The sequence below is a fragment of the Notolepis coatsorum genome (assembly GCF_963971535.1).
Source record: "Notolepis coatsorum genome assembly, contig: SCAFFOLD_1402, whole genome shotgun sequence".
Lineage (NCBI taxonomy): Eukaryota > Metazoa > Chordata > Actinopteri > Aulopiformes > Paralepididae > Notolepis > Notolepis coatsorum.
The window spans coordinates 9,456-33,187 of NW_028174825.1; the positions used below are offsets into that span (position 1 = coordinate 9,456).

A 23,732-nucleotide genomic window follows, 5' to 3' on the forward strand; every position below is an offset into this window, starting at 1 on the left:
GGTGGGTCCGTTCAGCTGTCACTCAACACTCTGCCATCCCGGCGCTGGCGGACGCGCCAGCCGCGGGTTGACAGAGTCGAGAGTGCACGGGCTGACCTGGGGAAGGTATAAGAGGGTGGGGCACACAGCGTGCGCTCGCTCTGGGGCATGGGAAATGGTAGCAATGAGTCTGAGTGATACCGCAACCTGTAATGGAGAACTGTTGTGAATAAAGACCTGCACTGAGAACTACCAACCTGCCTCGAGAGTCGTCTTATAACGTTGGAAAGCACGAACGTTACAATATTTAAACATGGTCCCCAAAATGAATGGAAGCGAATGAGGAGCCTGACACCTGGGAGGAATGGGGGTGTTGCAGGCTTGGGGATGTTTTAAAAATATAATTTAATATATAATATAATATAATAATTTGTGCTTCACCAAGAAATTTGATCAGCAGCCGCCACTGGTTTGGACATGGTAATGAAACAAAGGATAAACAAAATAATTTTTAAGCAACATTTATTGAAATACAGTAGATAATGTTGTCATATTACTGTACAATATATAACATGTTTTCAATTTTCCAGATTAGGAGGCTTATTCAGCAGCTTCTTTTCCCTGTAAAAGATAAAGATATTGAGACAATATCCAATGGAAGGTTTTGAGTCTTATCATACTTAAAATCCACTGTATGAATGTTCACAGATAACATATTCACATTACCTTGCCAGAGTCACGGGTCTTAGCTCTCAGCTTGTTGACCTGGGACTCAGCAATGTCAGCACGCTCCTCAGCCTCCTCCAGCTCATTCTGAACCTTCCTGCACTTGGACAGGTGACCATTGGCCTGCTCCTCCTGTGGAAGTTTCATAGATCAGTATTACTTAGGAATACTAAGAGTAGAATGAAAAGCCTAAAGAAAGACAAGTAGAGCATTTTGACTTAAAAAAACGTACCGCTTCCTCAGCCGTCCTCTTGTAGGTCTTAACCTTGAGCTGCAACTTGTCGACAAGATCTTGCAGCCTGGCAACATTCTTCTTGTCCTCCTCAGTCTAATGGAAGCAAGGAATTCAAATGAATCAGCTAAATGCGGTAGCAATCGTTCAATATTTTCCTTCAATCAAAAGAAACACTAATGATGACCAGCTTGTCATGAATGTGAACATGACATACCTGGTAGGTGAGTTCCTTCACTCTCCTCTCGTATTTGCGGACACCTTTAACAGCATCTACTCCACGTCTCTGCTCAGCCTCAACCTCTCCTTCCAGCTCACGCACCTTCAGAATTGAATAAAATATTAAGAATCAACTTTTCTCTGTAATTGTACAGATTACTACATTAGTTCAACAATATATATCTTGACAAGTGGCTATTATTTGATCTTACCCTGGATTCGAGTTTCTGGAGCTGCTTCTTGCCCCCCTTCATGGCCAGATTCTCAGCCTCATCCAGGCGGTGCTGCAGGTCCTTGACTGTGACTTCCAGGTTCTTTTTCATCCTCTCCAGGTGAGAGCTGGTGTCCTGCTCCTTCTTCAGCTCCTCAGCCATCATGGCAGCCTATAAGATAAATAATTTGTATTCACTAGAAATGTCATGAGAAAATGTTACATTGTTGACTGAAATGACATGAATAAACCAAATCACCAGTGATGACCTTCTTGGGCATAAAGAAACTATCATATGAAATGTAAACCCACATCAGTGATTGCCTTCTTGGCCTTCTCCTCTGCATTCCTGGCTTCCTGAACACTGTCATCTACTTCACCCTGGACTTGGACCAGGTCAGTCTCAATCTTCTTCTTGGTGTTCAGAAGGCTGGTGTTCTAAAAGAAAAACAGATATACAGATAAGGGTGTCAAGGATGGCTCACACATAACCCAAAGAAACACATGATCAGATAATGTTGTTTGTTTACCTGAGAGTGCAGCAGTCCAACACGCTCACTGGCGTCCACCAGTTCCTGCTCAGCCACTTTGCGGCCTCTTTCTGTCTGCTCCAGACCAGCTCTCAGCTCCTCGATCTCAGCCACCATGAGTCCATTTCTACGGTCAACCATGGCAGCCTGCTCCTTCAGGTCTTCCTGTGCTCTGAGAGCATCATCAAGGTGCAGTTGGGCATCCTGATGTTAAAAGACATAGGTGACTGAAATGATCACAAAAGATCAGAATGTGGCTACATATAAACAACAATTAAGGGTGTGCCATACATATCAACCTTTCATATATTGGATCACTGATTAATAAGCATATAGAGGACTATATAGTGACAGCGTAATACAAAAAAGTTCCTCATTCAGTACCTTGAGCTGTCCCTGAACATTCCTCAGCGACTTCTGGGCCTCAGCAGCCTGGCGGTTGGCATGACTTAGCTGGATCTCCATCTCATTCAGGTCTCCCTCCATCTTCTTCTTGATTCTCAGGGCATCATTCCTGCTCCTGACCTCAGAATCCAGAGTGCCCTGCATGGAGTCAGTCACCCTCTGGCTGTTCCTTTTGATCTGCTCCATCTCCTCATCTTTCTCTGCCAGCTTCCTGTCAACCTCACCCTTAATCTGGTTGAGCTCCAGCTGGACACGCAGAATCTTGGACTCTTCATGTTCCAGAGTTCCCTAAAAATACATGCAATATATAATCGTGGTTCACCTCCGAATATAATATTGGATATACTGCATACATACTACATTATTTGATTAACTGTAAAAACTACGTTTACAAACAAAATAACATTATTATAATGTAGAGATATCTAAGATAATATTTACCTCAGCTTCCTCAAGGGCTGTCTGGATCTCTGATTTCTCAGTTTCCACTGTCTTCTTGGCCTTCTCCAGCTCATGGATGCTCTTTCCAGTCTCACCAATCTGTTCAGTCAGGTCTGAGATCTCCTCTGTAGATGCCACAAAACAGGAATTAGAAATACTAAATGTCAGCCTTCCTAGCTAGTGTATTCATCTACATCTATTGTGGTATTAAGTGACAGTTCTTTTACTTAATGGACTCACGCTGCAGGTTCTTGTTCTCGCGTTTCAGGGTCTCCAGCTGATCCAGAGCCTCCTCATAGGAGTTCTTCATCTTGAATACCTCAGTGCTGAGAGAACGAGCCTCTTTCTGAGCTCCCTCCAGCTCTGCCTGGCCCTCCTCGAACTTCTGCTTCCACTCTGCCAGGACCTGCAAAGTCATATAAATAAATGTAACCTAGTATTTGGAGGCTAACATTCTCAATACATGTCCTTAGTTAAAGTATTGAATATCAATGTACCTTGTCAAAGTTCCTCTGCTTCTTGTCAAGGTTGGCAGCCAGACCATTGGCCCTCTCCACATCAATCATGAGGTCCTCCACCTCACCCTGGAGTCTCTGTTTGGTCTTCTCCAGAGAGGCACACTTGGAGTTTACAGCCTCAATCTGCTCCTCAGCCTCCTGAAGGCGCTGGGCCAGCTTTTTCCTGGTGAACAATTATTAAATGTAACAATGTTATGAAATGTAATTAACTATGTGTGTTGAGATGGACAGTAAAAAAGAACAATATTGACTTACTTTGCCTCCTCAAGCTCCTCTGTGCGCTGGACAGCATCAGTTTCATACTTGGCCCTCCACTGGGCTACCTCACTGTTGGCCTTGGACATTCCACGCTGCAGCTCAGCCTTGGCCTCCTGCTCCTCCTCAAACTGCTCCCTCAGCAGGTCACAGTCATGGCGGGCTGATTGAACACCATGGGCAAGGGCATTCTTGGCCTAAACAGATTATTGAAATAAGTAAAATTGTATTAGAGACAATAATAATTCAAAGAAAAAGATCTGTCATACATTTTTAAGAGGATTCTCCTCACCTTAACCTCCTCCTCAACCTGCCTCTTCAGCTCATCAATCTGCTGAGTGAAGGCCTGCTTGCCTCTGGTCAACTGGGAGACAAGGGCTTCTTTCTCTTCAAGCTGACGACCAAACTCACCTGGTTTTGAAATTTGATTTATTTTATATACATTTGAGTAAAAAATAAAGGCTAGAGTAAAAAAAGAACCTCACCATTCTCAGTCAGTAGTCTTGCTCTCTGACCGCCGATATCATTTATCTGGCGCACACTCTCGTCGCTTTTGGCCTTCAGTTCACTAAGTTGGTCCTCAAGGGTGCGGCTCATCTTCTCAAGATTTCCCTGTTAATCACATTGAATGGGTTGTGTAATTTTTTCAGACATGTGTTCTACACATGCATGTATATGTACTGTGTAGATTAGTATACCTTGGCCTTAGCAACAGCTTCCATGTTGCTGGAAAGGTCATCAATTTCCATCTTGTATTCACTCTTCTCCTTCTCCAGCTTCTGCTTGACACGCTGGAGGTTGTCGATCTGCTCTCCCAGCTCTGCAACACTGTCAGCCTGCTTCTTGCGGAGAGCAGATGCGGTGGCTTCATGCTGCAGGGTGGACTCCTCAAGGTCACGACGCAGCTTCTGGAACTCAGCCTCACGCTTCTTGTTCATCTCAATCTGAGCGGCAGTGGCTCCACCAGCCTCCTCAAGCCTCTCACTGATCTCCTCCAGTTCCCTGGAGAGGTCAGCTCTCTGCTTCTCAACCTTGGCACGAGCAGCACGTTCAGCCTCAATCTCCTCCTCCAGCTCTTCAATACGGGCCTTTAATTGATTTAAAATTAATATGATAAATGATTGCAATTCATAAGTTTGACAATAGGTTCATTGAAGGAAAATGAAGGAGCAGCCAGGTGTAGCACTCTTTAATGTCACAACACAGAGGTGTCACATATTACACTCTGCACAAAGGGCATTTCAATTGTAACTCCATCAAATAATATAATTTCCACAAAAACCTGGAAATGGTCTTTTTGACTTTGGAAAATTAAATCGTAGTGATATCTCTGTTTTCCTGGCAATACCTGAAGATCTAACTAATGTATGGAACACAATTTTGTCATAAACATTCGGTTCCTACTGTATGCAATGGACATTTTCTTTTACTGTTAATGTTCCAGCAAACAACTACACATTTTGCCTTGGTGGTTTTGGACTGGGACATAGCTACCACATCATAACAAAATGATTTGTACCAACACTGTTGTATGGCAATAATAAAGGATCTTGTATCTTGCCTAGCCTTAGATTGTGGCGCTCTCTTGTTACTGAATGTCATTGCAAGTGTAAAGTACAATTGAAAATCAATAGTAATCAGTTCTGTTGTAAATTTTGGAATTGATTCAGAACAGCAACTACTTATTGGCACTACTTTGGTGGATTTAATGAATAAATTAGAATCTAATGTTTGGCGAATATGTTGTATGGAAGAAGTAAAATATAATCGTACGCACCTGCAGCTCCTTGATCTTCTTCTGAAGCTGAGCACCCAGGGACTGCTCATCTTCAATCTTGCTAAGCAGCTGGGCAGTTTCAAAGTCCTTCCTATATGATTCATAAGAAAAAACAGTATAGTCATATTTCTGAGTGTATCTACAGTACCTCATCTTCACACACAGTATATTATTTCATGCATGAGAAATATACAGTATATAAGTGAAACCCAATCTATATTACTTCTTGATCTTCTCGTCAGACTGCTGCTTGTCATTCTCCAGATCCATGATGGATTCTTGAGCCAGTTTCAGGTCACCTTCAAGCTTCCTCTTGGTTCTCTCAAGGTCCATGCGGAGCTTCTTCTCTTGCTCCAGAGAACCTTCAAGCTGTGAATTTAAGTTTAGAAATGGGTCAACAATAGGATTTTTAGATGCAACCAAGCAGCTAGTAGGGCCTATACGTTTGTCTATCGGTTGGACCGTCCCAAAATGTAAATAAATAGTTTGCCAAGACATAATGATAGATATTGGTGTCAACGCATCACCTCACATTTCATACCAGTTGATCAGATCATGGCCAAATATTCAAAGATAAACACTGTACATCTGATTGACACTAGACTTTATGCTCATCCAAGCTATCCTTTTTCTACAACTTCACCAGGATGACCCATGTCTGCCATATTGCATTTTCTGCCATTTAGAATCTTTCCACTACTCCTCCAAGCCTGACTATTCACCTGATTCTCACAATTCTTGCTGTGTGGCATCTAGAGCACAGCTTCTTGAAATGTGTATTTCTGAAAGTTTCTAGGTCTTTCTGTATGATGGCTACTCCTAATCAAATTTGGAAAAATGCATTGTAAACAGGAAGTGACACCACACTTGACACACATGCTTGCTCCATGATAGTAAAGAGATGTCCAAAGGTTTGTGTGAATCGTCACATGATGGTGATATTCAGAAAAATCATATAATAGACATTATTACATTTGCCACAAAGCATTTGTCACACTAAATATCACACCAATCACCCAGATGGTGGCGCTAATGTTCAACGTTGAAAAGCAATACATTGTACACTCCAGAGTCCGTTCGACATAGGACTTTGTACATATATCCAGCTATCATTAGTCTACAACACTGGTCCGCCAATTACATAATTGCATAAAGATAATGGCCAGTGTTCAGGTTAAAGCATTTCCAGGCAGCAAGAAACTGTAAAAGTAACATTTCCTGATGACAAATTGGGGACAGCTCATCTAAAATGTCCTGCTTGTTTTCTTCAACATTTTGATAGAACTCATAACTCACATCATCCACTTGCTGCTCAAGCTTGGTCTTGGCCTTGGTCAGAGTGTTGACTTTGTCTTCCTCTGCTTGCAGGTCATCAAGAGTCTGCTGATGTGCCTCTTGGAGGGCTTTCTTCTCCTTTGTCAGCTTACCAACACTCTCATCCTGAGCGGCCATCTCCTCAGTCAGGTTCTTCACCTGAATAAGGAAAACAAATCATGTTATCAAAAATGAATGATCATCTTGTTATTGTTTGATCATTTAGCTAGAGAGAATACTTATTAACCTTATTCTCAGTGGCATGTTTCTCCTTCTCCACTTTGGCCAAGGTGAGCTCCAGGTCATCAATGTCCTTCTTGAGCTCAGAGCATTCATCCTCCAGTTTCCTCTTCTTGGCAGTCAGCTCACCATTCATTTCCTCTTCATCTTCCAGTCTCTCAGTTGTCTCTTTGAGTTTGGCCTCAAGCTGGATCTTACTCTTGATAAGTCCCTCACATCTCTCCTCAGCATCTGACAGATTATCTGATTCCTAGGAACAATACAAATGATAATATTCTTCTCTTTATGACAAAAACAGCAAGACAGTTTATAATTTACATCAACAGTTTCTAGACCAGGGGTAGGCAACCCTAGGCATGCGTGCCTGCATAGGCACGCAGGGGCATTTTCATAGGCACAGTGGGCAGCATTAAAAAAATAAAAAAAAACATTATATATATATTTTTTTTTTTTTGCTTTGAAATATTATAGTGAAATATGTTGCACTGTTGTCGTATTTATCTTGTCGAAATCCTCCCACAGGTTATTTTTACTACCACATATTTAATTGAGACCCTTTATTTGTTTATTATTTCAATTTAGCTGGAAATACATTGCTACATCATTCAGTAACATTTGCAGAGCCTTATAACAAAAACATTTTTACGGTTTTTACACAATTACGGTCACCATTGTGACCAGTGGGATTAATCAACAAATGTTATTATTTATTTTTCTATTTCATTGAACATTGCACATGTTAAAAGCAATTTTTTTAACTCAAAATGTGAGTATTACCAAGTCAACTTGTGTTCTTAAAACAATGACAATAAACATAGTTTTATTAGGTTGAAATAATGTGGTTGTGTACTTATTTTTCTGTTAACTTATTATGGATTGAAAACTGAAAACCTTAATGCACAGTAACTGAACTCAATATTTTTAGGTTCTGGTAACTTATTATTATTATTTTATTTTTACAGTGTAGTCTTGCGATCAATCAAAACTTATTTACACGATATACCTCACATTCACCCTCCATTCACATCCTGGTGTTCTCCTGGTGTTCTCCATTAGGCCTGTAGGTGGAGCTATGACCTCACACGTACAGTACACACACCGATGGTGTGTGATGTGTCCAAAAATGAATGGGCAAATGTGAGTGAAATGGTCGCACTGTATGCAGCTGTTTGTCTGCATTGCATTCCCCCCCCAACTCAGATTTAGGGTTGATACAACCGTCATAATAATATTGTTAATAATAACAATAACAATAATGATGTAATAATGTAAAAAATATAAAGACCTGATTATGAGAAGAAAAAATTACAATGCATGGAATATTGTTGAGGCACACTAGTTACAACTATATTTCAAACAGGCACTCCATGTCAAAAAGGTTGCTGACCCCTGTTCTAGACAGTTGAAGTCTACTTACAGATGCCGCTAGCAGCGACAGATCATTCTTCTCTTGGAGAAGAGACACCATCTTCATCTCCAGCTCCTTCTTCTTAGCCAGAGCAGTGGCCAGGTCTGTCGTCATCTTCTCATAGTTCTCCTTCATGTTAGCCAGCTCCTTCTCAGTCTCAGCAGAGACAAGAAGAGGCTTGATCTTGTAGTAAACCTTCATCCATGGCCAGTGTTTGACATTCATGAATGAGCGGATGTTGTATTGGATAGTATAAACAGCATCCCTGTGAATAAAAAGTTATTGTTATTTAATAAAAGCATGTTAGCATGTTTTTTTAACGTAACAATGTATTTAGAATGTGGCTGTTTTCAACATGCCTTGTCGCCGTCATCTTCACAAACTCCCTCCTCATGAGGAAACCACGGCAAAGAGACTGAGTCATTCTGACCAGACTAGCCAGCTTCTCATCTCTCATCTCTTCAAGGACACCCAGCAGACCAGCTTTGAAGAACACCTGAATAAAAGACAAGATAAATGACATATTCATATATGACTTTGTTGGTTTTTATTCATGGGATAATGCCAGCATTTTTTTTTTTATAAAACTCAGGCATGGATTTTTCATAGAAGAATGAAACAGCTATCATGTGATTCCTTTCCCTACCTACTAAATGCCATTCACTTCATAATAATCTCAAACAATGTAAAAAAAAATCTAATTTAGGATAATCCAAATGTATGTTGCTTTCACACCTAAGTTTGTTTGAAATTGTCTGAATCAAAAGTGAAATTTTAATCATTTTGGCAGCTTGTATTATTTTGCTTTTGTTTCATATTGCCAATTAAAAAACAAACATTGGACATCATTTTGAATGCTAATGAACCTATATAATAGTGTGATCTCCACAGTTCTGAGCTACTTTTTTTTCAATTGATCTTTCCCAGCCTTCACCCTCTTTTCTTGACCCTCCAATCACCACTGTTGCTTTCCTCTGACAATTTTTTTTGGTGATTACTTATACAATACTGTATTATTATTAACTGTATTATTAATTATGCATGCAAGGTTTAGTATCACAGCATTATATGGCTATTTTAATAATATAATAACATTGTGATTAGTGTATATTTGGAAATACATGGAAAACTGTCCAATCAGCTTATTATGTTCAGTTTTTCAGGTGGACCAGGATGCGGTTGTTTGCACCCAAGTTCGATTCCGGTGTTCACACCAACCCAAATGAATCAAGGGGGTAAATTATCCAGCATTCCATTCAACTGGACTAAACAAACCTGGTGTGATTGCCCTTGGTCTGGTTACATAATTTATGAGGCATAAATTGTAAAGCACTTTGGATAAAAGTGCTATATAATTGCAGTCCATTTACTAGGGCTGTACCCGACTCAGAAATGTCTTAGTCTAATTGGATTCGGCATGTAAATACGACGATTTGTTTTATATATTAAGAAAATAATTTACATGTAATTATCTGGTTATCAGGTTATACTGGACACCCTCCATACAGTCAGTATTGAAACTTATCTCAGGCCATGCTATCAAATGAAGTTAATCAACATTTAGTATTTTCTTTACCTTGGTGTGCCCAAACTTGTAATCTTCGTGTTCCACATCAATTGAACCAAGCAGCTTCTCAGAGGCCTTCTTGTTGTCCATGAACTGACCATCAGGGATGACACTGGCATTCAGTATTTTGTACCTTTTGTGAAAGAGTTCATGGTCATGTTCAGCACTTTAGTTGTAGTTGTACGTTTCAAAGTTTGTTGAGAGTTAATGGATACCTCTGCTTGAAGTCAGCATAGATAATTCTGCTGGGGAATCCCTTTCTGCAGATTCTGATACCCTCCAGTACACCATTACACCTCAGCTGGTGGATAACCAGGAAGTTCTGCATCAAACCTACAAAGAAGATTTTTTCATGATTATTACGACAATGTAATGACCCATTACCACTACACTACACTAAATCACTAAAGCACATCATAATAAGACACAAACATTATGTTAACTGTTAGTGTACCTGGAGTCTTTGACTCATTGGGAATCAGGCAACGCACAAAGTGAGGATGGGTGGCCCTCAAGTTGGTCATCAGCTTGCCCAAGTTCTCCTGTAGATACATATCAAAACCAAATATTATTCATGAAAAGGTATTATTTGTATTTAATTCCAAAAAGTCACAGTGTTGTTGTTAGATCTTACCCTGAACTGGGAGGACACAGTCTGCATGGAGCCACCCTTCTTCTTGCCTCCCTTCTTTGCGCCACCAGTCTCTATTGATTTGATAATACATAGAATCAGTTTATAGATTCAACATTATTATCTAAATCGAATTATGCTGGTTGTTGGACAATGTAATTTTATTGATAGTATTGAAAATACATGTTGTATGACAGAGGGTACTTAGAAGTTGAGATAATTGTCTCTTAGACCAAAGTGAGAATTTTAATAATCACACTTAAAAGTTAATTTCTCATAATGACGTACCTTCAACTACAGCAGGATACAGTACAGGCAGCAGTTTAACGGAAGACTTATTGTAAAGCTGCATCACCGAATCGTTCAGTGGATCCTTGTTCTTGTCCAGCCATCCAGTGACGTTGTAATCCACAGTTCCAGCATAGTGGACCATGGAGAAGTGGGCCTCAGCCTTGCCCTTGCCGGGTTTAGGCTTCTCAAATGCTATGTTCTTGCCCATATGTTGGTCATACAGCTTGTTCTTGAAGCTCATGTCAGACGCCTTGGGGAACATGCACTCCTCTTCAAGGATGGAGAAGATGCCCATGGGCTTTATAAAAGTGGAAAAGAGATATACAGATCATTTAGACACACCTTGTGGCATTCTAAGGAATATTTTAATAAGTCACAACGTTATGGTGTAGCCTACCCTCTCAATGAGCTCAATGCAGGCAGCCAAGTCCATGCCGAAGTCAATGAACTCCCAGATAATACCCTCCTTCTTGTACTCCTCTTGCTCCAGGACAAACATGGTGTGGTTGAAGAACTGTTGCAGTTTTTCATTGGTGAAGTTGATGCAAAGCTGCTCCATGCTGTTGTACTGTCAGTGGGGGGAAATATATTAGCCTAATCTCCTACATTACTTGAGGAAATGTCTTTCCATGAAATTAGGCAGTACATATATTGCTATAATTGCATACTTACATCAAAGATCTCAAAACCAGCAATGTCCAGCACACCAATGTAAGACGATCTTGGCATCTTTGTGTCCAGCTGCTGGTTGATACGGATGACCATCCACAAGAACATCCTCTCATAGATGGACTTGGCCAGGGCCATAACAGAGTTATAGACCTAAAAAAAGTGATTTAATTTAATTAAAATGCATGTATCTACATACATTAGCACTCCAATGCTGTCAGTCTGCCACTTGCACACACTCTCCAAAATGTTTCTTATGAAATTCTGTTAATAGTGTATACAGGAAAATGTGAAGCAACATATTTGCTGTGACCTGTGTGTTTAATACATAGAAGGGGAAGGATGTAATGTATCTTGCTCACCTGAGGCACAGTCTGTCCCTTGGTGACATACTCATTTCCGACCTTCACTCTGGGGTAGCACAGACCCTTAATCATGTCAGCAGAGTTAATGCCCAAAAGGTAGGCAATTTTGTCAGCCTCTGAAATTTGTATAAAACACATTCAGGAGAAATATCCAGGAATATTGGATTCACTATTCATGCCATAGTGTCACTATTCATGCCCCCCTGCCACTGAATCCCTCATACCCTCCCGCCTCGACTACTGCAACTCCCTCCTCACTGGCATCACCTCCCGCTCCCTCCATAAACTTCAGATGGTCCAAAATTCAGCTGCCCGTCTCCTCACCAACACCCGGACCCATCACCACATCACTCCTGTCCTCCACCCTCTCCACTGGCTCCCGATTAAGGAACACATAAACTTCAAAATACTACTCCTCTCCTTCAAAGCCCTCCATAGCCTGGTCCCCCCCCCCCCCCCCCGCCCCCTTCCTGTCTGACCTCCTTCTCCCTTACCGCCCCACCCGTTCCCTCCGGTCGTCTTCCACTGCTTCCCTCACTGTCCCGTCATCCAAACTCAAAGGTTTTGGTGACAAAAGGCCTTTGCTTTTTGGACAGGCTGCTTTTGTATATAAGAATTTGTTCTTAATCGCTTGCCTGGATAAATAAAGGTTAAATAATTTATTTTTTTCAGGAGCTGCACCCCGACTTTGGAACACCCTCCATCAGACTGTCAGAGACTCTCCCTCACTCTCCACCTTTAAATCCCGACTCAAAACCTACCTGTTCTCCCAAGCATACAACCTTCCCTACCCATAACCACCCTCCTCCAACCTACCACCTCCCCTTCCCCTTCCATACTTTATCTCCATCTCCATCTCCTGCCCCCCCCCCCCCCCTCCCCTCGGTTTCCTTTACTTCCCTGATTGTTCCCCTACTGGACTTATTTTGTTACTTGTTACCCGTGGTTTTATGGCTTGCGTTTTATGGCTTGAAAAGCGCTATAAATAAAATGTATTATTGTTATTATTATTATTATTATTATTATTATTATTATTATTATTATTATTATTATTATTATTATTATTATTATTATTATTATTATTATTATTATTATTATTATTATTATTATTATTATTATTATTATTATTATTATTATTATTATTATTATTATTATTATTATTATTATTATTATTATTATTATTATTATTATTATTATTATTATTATTATTATTATTATTATTATTATTATTATTATTATTATTATTATTATTATTATTATTATTATTTCTAGGGTTCAGCATAGAAAAGAGACAGCATGATGCCATAGAGTTACACTAGCAAAGCAAAATATGGAATATAATACTTGAACAAAAACAGAGCCCAAGGCAAATGTGCCTGTCTGAAAGTCAGGATTGTATGACTGAAAATGTGTTCTTCCAAAAATTCTGCATGATAGGCCTACTTGATCAAACGATCATATATTGTTATTTTAGAACAAGATGAAAAAAATTACCACAATGGATTGTGAATGTACGTTTTTGAGGTATAAGCAGCTTCCTCCAATAATTGCCCAATCTGAACCCATTTATCATTTATTACCCATTGGCGGTGGAAGTGGGTAGATTCCAGGGTAAACCTGAGGAGGAGTGGTTGTGTGTTCTGTGTGATCTGGGAGTGGTGGAGGATGAATATAATTTTGTTTTTTATTGCCCTTTGTACACCACTTTGAGGAGGGCTTTATTTGAGAAAATTCAAATTGTAAACCCAGATTTGTTTTGGCAGTCTGAGAGTTGTATGTTGAGTTGTTCGGTTTTGCAGGATTTTTGGAGAAGGCATGGCACCTGAGACAAAACACACTGTATCCTATATAATTGTATTTGAATTCACCTTGTTTTTCCTGTTTATTTACATTGAGTACAGCTTGTGTTATATTACGTTTTATTGTATTTTCTTGTATTTTTTTATGGCCATCTTGGTCTATGTCATTTGTTAAGTAATTGGTAAAGTATATTATTATATACTTATTGTTATGTGTCTTGTAAGCCCATATGGGCTGGGCATACATCTGTATGTAAGACACGAAAATAAAAAATATCAAATCAAATCAATATCATGACCAGGCTGAACACTTTCCCTCGACTTAACAGAGTGTGATTTTGTATCTTGTCTCGTATGTATTCCATTGAAGTTACGGCTAATTCTAAAACGTTTGTAAATGTTTCCTTCCTTCGATTAAACTATAGTTTTTCCTCTTGGGAGAGAAAAATGTAGGAACACAATGTTTGTTTCTTGCGTGGATGTAGCCAAGGGAATCGATTTACAATATTAAGTCAATAACCTGATAGAAAGCATGGTTTGTGTTTCAGTCAAACGTTTACTGTAAACATATACTGTGAGTTCAAAAAGTAGATTTATCGTGGTTTTTGAAGGTCTAAACTATAAAACTAAAGCCCAATTGGACTGAGACTTAAATAAGTCCACAGAGAAGCTGCAGTGTATGTTTCTCAACACTAAATCTATCAGTGAGATTTTGCGATGCATGATTATACAGTAAATGATGGGAAGCAACATAAGGGCTGGTTTGAAAAATAGTGAACCTATGTTTTAATACTCACCCTCTGTGCCATCAGCCTCAGCCTGCTCCTCACGCTGCTTCTGCTTGAACTTCAAGTTGCCATGGTGAAGCACAGCACCAGTCAGCTTCCAGATATAATTCTTCTCATCAGCATTGAAGCCCAGAACGTCAATAGCATCCTGTATGAAAAGAGGTTGAAATAAGTAAAAGAAAAAAATATATAAGAATGTCAACCACATTGTCACACAAGTGACCAAGAGCTTTATTGTGGACTAGGGGGTTAAAGGCACACTTGTAGAGCAAGGAAAGATGGATATGTCAGCAACGTTTCTTGTCAATTAGAATTGTGGTGTGGAAATGACCACAGAAGCTCCATTAGTGCTTCCTTCAGGCCAACTAGGTTTTTTTATTCAAATGTTTTGTATAAGTGGATAAGCGATCATTGCTGTTGCTTTAATGCAATGTATTGACTTGCTTTTCATCTTGAAAATTCATGCTAACTACTTACTTCCCAGATGGTTCTTCTGTGTAACAAACCATCTGACGGGTCAGTTTAATTCATAGTAACACATCTCTATCATTTACCATCTTATGGCAATTTGAGAAACTGCATATGTAATGTATTTATTCTTAAATTAACATTTAAACATATAAAATAATATAATAAGTTGGAACATCTGTAGGTAGATTACTACACATCACTCACATCAGTGGCATCCAACTCCGCTTTGTCATCAATGCTGGCCACAGTGATATGACCCTGACTGCACATGGGGAAGTCATAGGGGTTGCTGGTGATGAGACACATTTCTGGTGTGGAAACCCATAGAATCAAATAAGTTAGACTGGATCTGCTTCCGTCAAATGATTATGGACCATTGTTGTTGACAATTAAGATTAGTTATATCAGTTATCAGTTATTCAGCTCACCAATCAGCTCAGGCTTGTGGTTGGTCATCATCTGGTAGAAGATGTGGTAGCCTCTCTCATCTGGAAGCTGGAAGCTCACTCTGGACTTCTCCAGCAGATCTATGAGGTTTGGTCATAATAAATATCTAGCCTACTAATAATGTCACTTGTTTCATTTGGTAAGTAAATGTTATACTTACATGTTTCAATATCAGCACTGGACAGTTTGCCAGTTGGGAGGAAGTGGATTCTGATGAATTTACCCTTTTCAGAAGAACACAACAGTGTTATTATTGTTTAACCAAGTAATGCCCAAGTTATATTTGATAGAAAAGAAAAGATTCAACTTACAAAGCGAGAGGAGTTGTCATTCCTCACGGTCTTTGCGTTACCATAACTCTCCAGCAAGGGATTGGCTGCAATGATCTGATCCTCCAGTGAGCCCTATAGTTACATTTTCACATTTTAACAATCCACTCTTTGTTCAAATGTCTGTGGTTTCCATTTTCAGTATATTCTCTCATTATTTTACCTGGATCTTTGATTCTTTCTTCTTCTCTCCACCTCCCACTGCGATTGTGGCAAAGTACTGGATGACACGCTTGGTGTTCACAGTCTTTCCGGCACCAGATTCTCCACTGTGTATAGATAATTGAATTAAGAGAAACTCTAAAACTAATTGCAATAATTTTGATTATATTGATTTTTTTTATTAACAATATGAGAAACCTACGTGATAAGAACAGACTGGTTCTCCCTATCTGTGAAAGGTAAAGAAAATACATATTTATTATCTGTTTAACCAAACCAAAAATAATAATTCATAGGATTTGCATGACCAGGACATACCAGTAAGCATGAACTGAAAGGCGTTGTCAGAGACAGAGAAGATGTGGGGTGGGGCCTCCATACGCTTCTTGCCTCTGTAGGCATTTACGACCTCCTGGTCATACACTGGGAGCCACTTGTAGGGGTTCACAGTGGCACAGAACAGCCCAGAGTAGGTCTGAAGGGGAATAGAGATTCAAGAATATTTACAGTAGGCTATCTTAAGGGTCATTATTTAATATTGCACCTTTGACTCATATTTGAGAATATCTTACATAGATCATCCATGCGGCATAACGCTCTTTGAGGTTATACAACACAGAGGCTTCATTGAGATGGGTCATCATGGCCATGTCCTCAATTTTGTCATACTTGGGAGGGTTCATAGGGTGAACATCATCCTCCTTAACGGTTCTCTCCTGAAATACAGAAACACAATTTCAGTTTACCGACTCATCTGCAAGTTGTATTGCTTTGAATTCTGTATGAAACACTTCAGCCTACTTTACCTCCTCAGTGGTAAGCACTTTGACAGTGACTTTGGCACCGTCTTTCTTCAGGATGGTACATTTGAGGTACAGCTCATCCTTATCAGCCACGTAAGCAGCAGACTTAGCATCAAAGGGTGAGGTCTGAGCCATAAGCCTCTCAGCCTCTGGCTTACGAAGGTAAATGGAGGCCTTGCCATAAGCGGCCATCTCTGCGTCCGTACTCATGGTGGCGGCTTCATGTTGACAGACACAAATTATTTGTAGATTAAGGTGGGTGCGAGCACAACTCAAACTATTTTAAACAATCTCTTACCGGGTGCAAAGTCTTGAAGAATATAGAGAACTATCAGTACTCAAGCTCATGCTTCCCATGCAATACAATTATTACAAGGACATTTTCCGTGTGTGCTGGTAGTTCCTTCCATAATTGACAGACAAAAATAAACCATGTTATCTTATGTTTATATATTTTTAGATGCGAAAACCCTCATATACTCACTCACCCACTCACTCACTCACTCATGAAGACAATAAAGTATACCTTTTAAAGGGGAACTATCTTATAAATGGCCTTTTTCCAGTGTTTAGCATTGTTTTCTAGCAATGTGGGTTTGTATCAATGGGGTCCATGTCTCTAATTCTCATTTTCGTGCATTCCTCAAGTTCAGATGTCACGAGATCCTCCTCCGCTGAACTAAGTAATTCTGAAACGTACGCGTACCTCTGACGTCGAAGAATTCTCATCTGCATAGTTACGCCCCCTCTATGGTTGTAGCCCACACTCAACCATTATTGATTGCAGTACGCAAGCAAACGCGTGGAATTGAAGTTTAACAGTGAGTTAGCATTGGGTTAGCATTTAAAAACGTTATGAGCAAAACGGGCAAGATATGTTCAGTTGTGCTGTTCCTGACTGCCAAGCAGCGAATATGGCCTGGCATTCATTTCCTGATGATGTCGTGATCCGCCAGCAATGGGCCATGTTTGTTTTTGGAGACCGAAGGGGCCCGTTTTGGACCGTCGAATGCTGTCCCAAACTGCTCGGAGTTGGGTGTGTACCGCACACTTTTGCAAGGAGGACATTGAGAATCAAGGACTTTATAATGCTGGGATGATTTCCAGGATATTACTAAAGAAGGGAGCTGTACCGAGTATTCGGGACCCGAAAGAAAATATCGAATCAGTGAGTACAACTGTCGTAATTAGCCAGCTAACTTTAGCTATCTTAGCTCTGTTTATTACGCCAAGAAATTCTAACATTACTTAGTACAAACACTGTGTCCGTGTGTATGTGTGTGTGTGTTAGACAGAGTGAGAGAGCTTTGTTTTTGCAGCGCCCACTGGCACCTTCCCGGGACATCGGTTGCCGAACTGACCCCCCAAATAGGATATCTGTTGGCACCTAGCTCTTGAAGAAAATTCTTCAGACACATGTTAAAAGTCGAGTGTATAAGACGTGCATGCAATATAACGTTATGCTTCTCTTTACGTTGGGTATGCTACCTAATTTACTCGAAGAAACTAGCGTTATAGCTCGCTATCGAGTCCTAAATCGTGCATGTGGGTGTCTGTCACTGAAATCGCATTGCGAGTATGGGCGGAGCCCAGCCAAAAACAGCTTGAAATCTTGAAGTGCAGAAAGTGGTGCTTTAGTTTAGAGTACTTGATTAGAAATACAAAACAATGAATTTCTTTGAAACCTTACAGATGTGTTCCATAGACTCACAGGAATTGTGTAAAATTTCCCAAATAGTGAAAGAAATAGTCAAATAGTTCCGCTTTAATGTCAAAATAATTTGAATCTTTAACTTCATAAACTTTGTCCTTGTTCATTTTAGTTTGAACCGTTCAAACCAAAACTCAATTCAGCAGTACATTGGATGTAATCTCATGATGCCCAGTTTTTGGCAAGATATAACTATATTGCATGCAGTGTATTGGTAAATCAGCCACATCTTCCCTATAACAAAAATAAATGTTAGACTTGTTTTCTATTGTAGTATATTATTGAAAGACTATTTTTAAGTTCTACAAGCTACACTAGGACCAAATTATGGATGTGGAAACAAAACTAAATTAACCCTGAAAAACCACTGGTGTAAAAATGGCAGAAGACTATTGGAGAAATAGTGGCAGGTTGTAGGATGTTCTTATCTTACCTTGTTCTACTACCCGATCACAGAAGAACTTTTCACAATCTACAACCCTGCATGAGAGAAGAATCATGTATATGTTACATTATTTGAAGGATGGAAGGTATACCAAATATGGTATGGATATTTACTATACAGCCATCCATGATATATACATAATATACATACTGTATACATACATACAAAATATACATACTGTATGGTTGCAAAAAAAATCCTTTCACAGTATCTAAAGACAAACAATATAGAAATGTTTATGATATAGCACTATGATAATTGCATTCAAAGATAACGACATAAATATGTCATGTCACATAGTAATTTGTAGTGGAAAACAATATACTGTAAAATAGCATTATACAGTCAGAACTATAAGACAAATATTGTGATATGATTAGTCAACATGTATTTGATTTGATCTTTATTTATCTCGAACATTTCAACCATAAAACAAACACACATTTGTAATAACCAAAAAGAACAATTTACTAAATAAAAAAAGTAATAATAATAAATAAAATACAATAATCAGTATAGCTCAAGACAATGGTTTTATTTTCGAGAAGGGACAGAATGAATTAATCTGGTCCTGCCCCTTCCTTACAATATCATATTCATATGTAATAAGTTATCTATCAATATAAAACAAAGAATATACCTATCCACTACAGCAACAGATAAATAAATAATTACAAAAATACTAGTTCACATTATTTTCAAGCTCCTCTAAATTATACTTGTCCAATAATTCCTGTTTATATCTGCATAGTACTTGTTTTTATTGCTACATCAAGGCCATTCGAAATGGATACCCCACAAACTGAGATGCACTTGCTTTTGAGAGTTGTACGGACAATAGGCTGTTTAAAATTCAATTTCACTCTTAGTATAGCACTGAAGCATCTCCCCATGCAATACCTTCACTGTGAATGGCAGCTAAAGCATCAGTGTCACTTACCACCAGCTGGAACAGATCTCCACTCCTCTACCTCCATCTCTCTCAACTGTCTTATATAGAGCTCGCTCTGCAAGTCATGCAAAAACTAAATATGGGCATCTCCTCAAATGGTTTTTGTTCTATATTTGCTTTTTTCATCACCACCCACTTTTGTGGTGCTGTATCATGTCCCTTTGTACTAGGTATTTCTATATCTGCCCGTGTATTTCATTCACTGTATGTGAAGAAATACTTATCATGAGACGTATCATGCTTAGATCCAACAGAACTCTCAAATGCTGACTTCATACACAACATGTATAATTTTTTCATACTTGAAATGCAGCCAATTTAATATTGTATGAATAATTAATAAGATAACAAGAATGCGTTGTCATAATACAAGTTGAATAATTGTTATACATAATCAGATATAATATATCCTAATATATAACAACATATACTATGGTATCATAATCACATTGACATCTACATACAACTCTATTAATAAACCAAGGGTGCTCACAACATTGCAACCATAACTTGGAGTGCATTTCTTGGCAATGCTCCGAGACATAAAATCTTTATGGCTTCAGCGGGTGTCTAGCTTCTTCACAGTGGGTGTAATGTTGCATGTATTTATAATCTGTTTGGGATGTCCATTTCACATTTTCAGCTTATGTTATTTTTCCATAAAAGTTATACAGTTTCCTTTCATATTCATAAATAAACTAAATTAACAAAATAGTAAAACCCAAGCCAAGAATATATTTGTTTGCATAACCATTAGTGCATGAAGCCCTACTGCTTCTATTATTACACCTTTGACATTTGCCATGTCCATCGTTGTCAGAATTAACACACAGAGGTAGAGGTCTCTACTATTTTAGGTTTGCCTGGTTTAATTGTGTAATAATGCATCTAAAACCTCAATCTTGTATTGTATTGTATTGTATACATCTTTTTTTTTCAGGACAACCTGGGCTATCAGAATATATGCTTCAGTTTTGTCAGATCAAGGTATACATGAGTTATACCACTATATATAAATATCAAATATATACAAATATATATCAAATAATTGTATTGAAAAAAAACATAGAGAACTATAAAGAACTAGATAACAAAGATGTATTCTATCAAGACCTCAACTCACCCCACCTTCTTTACACACAATTCAATGTTACCATAGCTGATTAATCCTTGCTGAAGGCAAGTGGGCTTTTACTTTTCATTTTATATTGAATAATTGTATCGTTTTAGACTCAGAAAACTAGTATTTACAGTTTATTTTGTTTCAATCAAGTAAGGAATTTGTGTACTTGATTCACCAGTTTCCTATTCACATAAATTTTCATTTACAGTAAGTATGCCTTTTATTGATTTTGATGAATGCTTCGCATTTTTCACACTGTGTCCTCATAGACTAAGAAATGATCCCAGTTCACGGCTGGTAACCCTGCCTCCTCATCATGTAATGATAGAACACTTGTCCAGGCGAGGCTCTTGAATGTGCCCTCCAAGTTCAGTGAAACCCTCACTGTACCCCCCCCTCTGCGCTTGTTGTGGGCTCATGGTTCTCTGTGTTGCCTTGCCTGAAGCCAAGACCTGATGCTACCCTGGTGTCAAGCTGGTGTCAAGCTAATGGATTTAATTACTATCATCACACCACTGATCTGTGAACACCCTTCAACTTACACAGCCATAATTCATGTCGCAGCAAATTACATCAAACTATGTGAATCTGAACAGCTAAAGGATGACTTTAAGACACTCATTGTCACTACAGTACTTTGGCAAAAGATGCATTATCTCTGGTCCCTTCTCCTCCCCTCGCTACTGGAACGTAATGTTAAGTAGAATCCGTAGGCATCACACCTAGCTGAAAGGCTACTGCTGTTCCCTGGGCAGACCATTTGTTGAAAATGTACGGCTTTCTGGGACAGAGATTGAAGAGTTTATCGCCGGCCACTAGAGGGCAGCGTCTTACCAAAAAAATTTCGGTTTTTTCTTTCTTTTTTACAGCTACTGTTTTATTATACAGTTTTTTAGTAATAACTAGAAAGTAATGGTATTTATTCAACAACAGGTGATTGTATAGATTAGTATTAGTATCATTAAAAGTTATATTGTTAGGGATTGTGTTGGTAGAGGACCCAACCGCAAACAGAGACGAGGGAGAGGTAGATGTAGGTTGTCGAATATGAGCACTGCTCCTTTAATTCGAGACACTTGGAAAATTAAAAGCAAGGTGAGAGCAAGTCTCAAAATGTACAAAACAAATGACATGTCACAAGACGGTGCTGTAAATACTTGCAGGAGAGACACTTGAAAAATAAAGAAAGCCAAACAAACAGTAACAACACTAAACTGAGAAACTAGAAAATAAACGAAAACAAAATACAGCAAAGCTGGAGAGGCACCCGGTGCAAAAACATTACCAGGTGAGAGAGCCAGGATACACAGGGAGACAAGACTAATCCGCAAACGGCAGGAACAGACCACAGGGAACAAGGCAGGTAACGCAATGACGCCACAGGGAGACAAGGGGTACACAGGCATAAATACACAGGCTGATTAACACAAGGGGGTAAATGGTAACAAGACACACCTGGGAGGGAAGGTAGAACTAACACACAGGGGTATAGGAAAACACAAGGCCAAAACACACTGGGGAATAAACTATACTAGAACACAATACAACACAGGGCCGAAATACAAATACCACACTGAACACCACAAGACTAAGGCAGGGGAAACAATGCAAACAACAGAATAACAGGCAAGGACACTAAGGAGGTAAAATACTGAATAACATCACAAAACACACTGGGGACAAAACACTAAAGACAATAATCGGTAGCACTTTATAATAACACCCTGTTATAATACATTTATAAGGTATTTGTAGACAATGAACTAATCATGAACAAACCATTTATATACATTCATAAATGATTATTAGATCATTTATAACTATATTTGTATAACATTTACAAAGTACTTATAACGCATTAGTGGATAATGAACTAATCATGAACAAACCATTTATATACATTCATAAATGATTATTAAATCATTTATAACTATATTTGTATAACATTTACAGATTAGTTCTACATTATTTATAACTCATTATCAACATTGTTTGTACTTGATTTGTTCATCATTAAATAATGTTGTTTAATGTGTAGTAACACATTTGTAGATGCTTTGAAAATTGGATATGAAAAAACGACTATACTTGTAGCTGAGGGGTACAATTCCCTGACTGTATTGTTAGATATGATATTTAATACCACTACCTCATGTACTTTAACTTCTGGCCACCCAGTACAAGATATAAGTATGATGAACACTTTCCCACCTGATGAAACGAACCAACACAAATGTACCAAATCGAATATTTAATACAGCAAAAGGTGTATACAACATTCACTTAATTACATTTATGATTTGAAATATTGAATATGCACTTTTATGGCAAATGAGTATTCGTAGGTAAATCAACATTGAATGTCCAATCTCTGGTTGCGCAGGGAGTAAGTATACAACCTGGAATATTTAGGAAACGATAGCGAAGGTACTTAAATGATTATAGCTGGATACACTAAGGGGGGGGGGGGGTCCCGCTGGTTGTAAGACAGTAGGAGGGGGGGGTTAGAGAAGCCGCTGGCGGTATCCCATCTGGCCGACGGTGTCTTGGGAGAATCCAAAGTCTTAGACACAGTGCCCACAGAACCTCGGGCCGCAGACGAATACAGCTGGACCCTCTGTGGAACGGTATCTGCCGGTCCACAACGGAGAGACGTGGTGCGACCTCACGTGTAGAGCGCCGCCTCACCTGGAGTCCTCTCCGGGGGGTAATTCCAACACTCTACAGTGTTGGCCTTTATCCATGGAATAATCAAAGCACACAAAGCATAATCCAAGAGCCGTGGAAGGCTCGCCGTCGTCGGGTAGAGTAATCCAATATACAGGTCCAGTCGCTCTTGACCCGGAGCTCCTCGGATGCAATCACCACTAGGGGTCTGACCAGCCTGGATAAGCGTCCAGATAACGTCAGGAACGATGGGGGTA

The 23,732-nt window shown here is 39.2% G+C and overlaps 1 protein-coding gene across 2 annotated transcripts; it reads right to left on the reverse strand.

Annotated features, from left to right (window-relative positions):
- Positions 1 to 579: 579 nt before the first annotated feature.
- LOC311247459 (myosin heavy chain, fast skeletal muscle-like) lies at positions 580 to 16,787 on the reverse strand (the record flags this gene model as incomplete). Of its 2 annotated transcripts, none has more annotated exons than XM_084338501.1 (39): positions 580 to 600; positions 706 to 837; positions 938 to 1,033; positions 1,155 to 1,259; positions 1,369 to 1,539; positions 1,680 to 1,805; positions 1,898 to 2,101; positions 2,282 to 2,590; positions 2,744 to 2,868; positions 2,984 to 3,149; positions 3,241 to 3,424; positions 3,517 to 3,713; positions 3,809 to 3,927; positions 4,002 to 4,128; positions 4,215 to 4,604; positions 5,294 to 5,384; positions 5,517 to 5,662; positions 6,590 to 6,766; positions 6,855 to 7,097; positions 8,265 to 8,520; positions 8,615 to 8,751; positions 9,832 to 9,955; positions 10,038 to 10,155; positions 10,277 to 10,364; positions 10,457 to 10,527; positions 10,742 to 11,042; positions 11,142 to 11,312; positions 11,417 to 11,566; positions 11,776 to 11,894; positions 14,375 to 14,513; positions 15,041 to 15,144; positions 15,265 to 15,363; positions 15,444 to 15,507; positions 15,595 to 15,687; positions 15,776 to 15,881; positions 15,977 to 16,004; positions 16,093 to 16,249; positions 16,347 to 16,487; positions 16,581 to 16,787. In XM_084338501.1, the coding sequence occupies 39 exons, from the start codon at positions 16,785 to 16,787 to the stop codon at positions 580 to 582; spliced, it is 5,802 nt and encodes a 1,933-aa protein (XP_084194627.1). The 2 variants fall into 2 exon arrangements, with proteins under 2 accessions (XP_084194627.1, XP_084194626.1); XM_084338500.1 differs by having other exon boundaries at positions 16,347 to 16,490.
- Between the last annotated feature and the right edge of the window lie 6,945 nt (positions 16,788 to 23,732).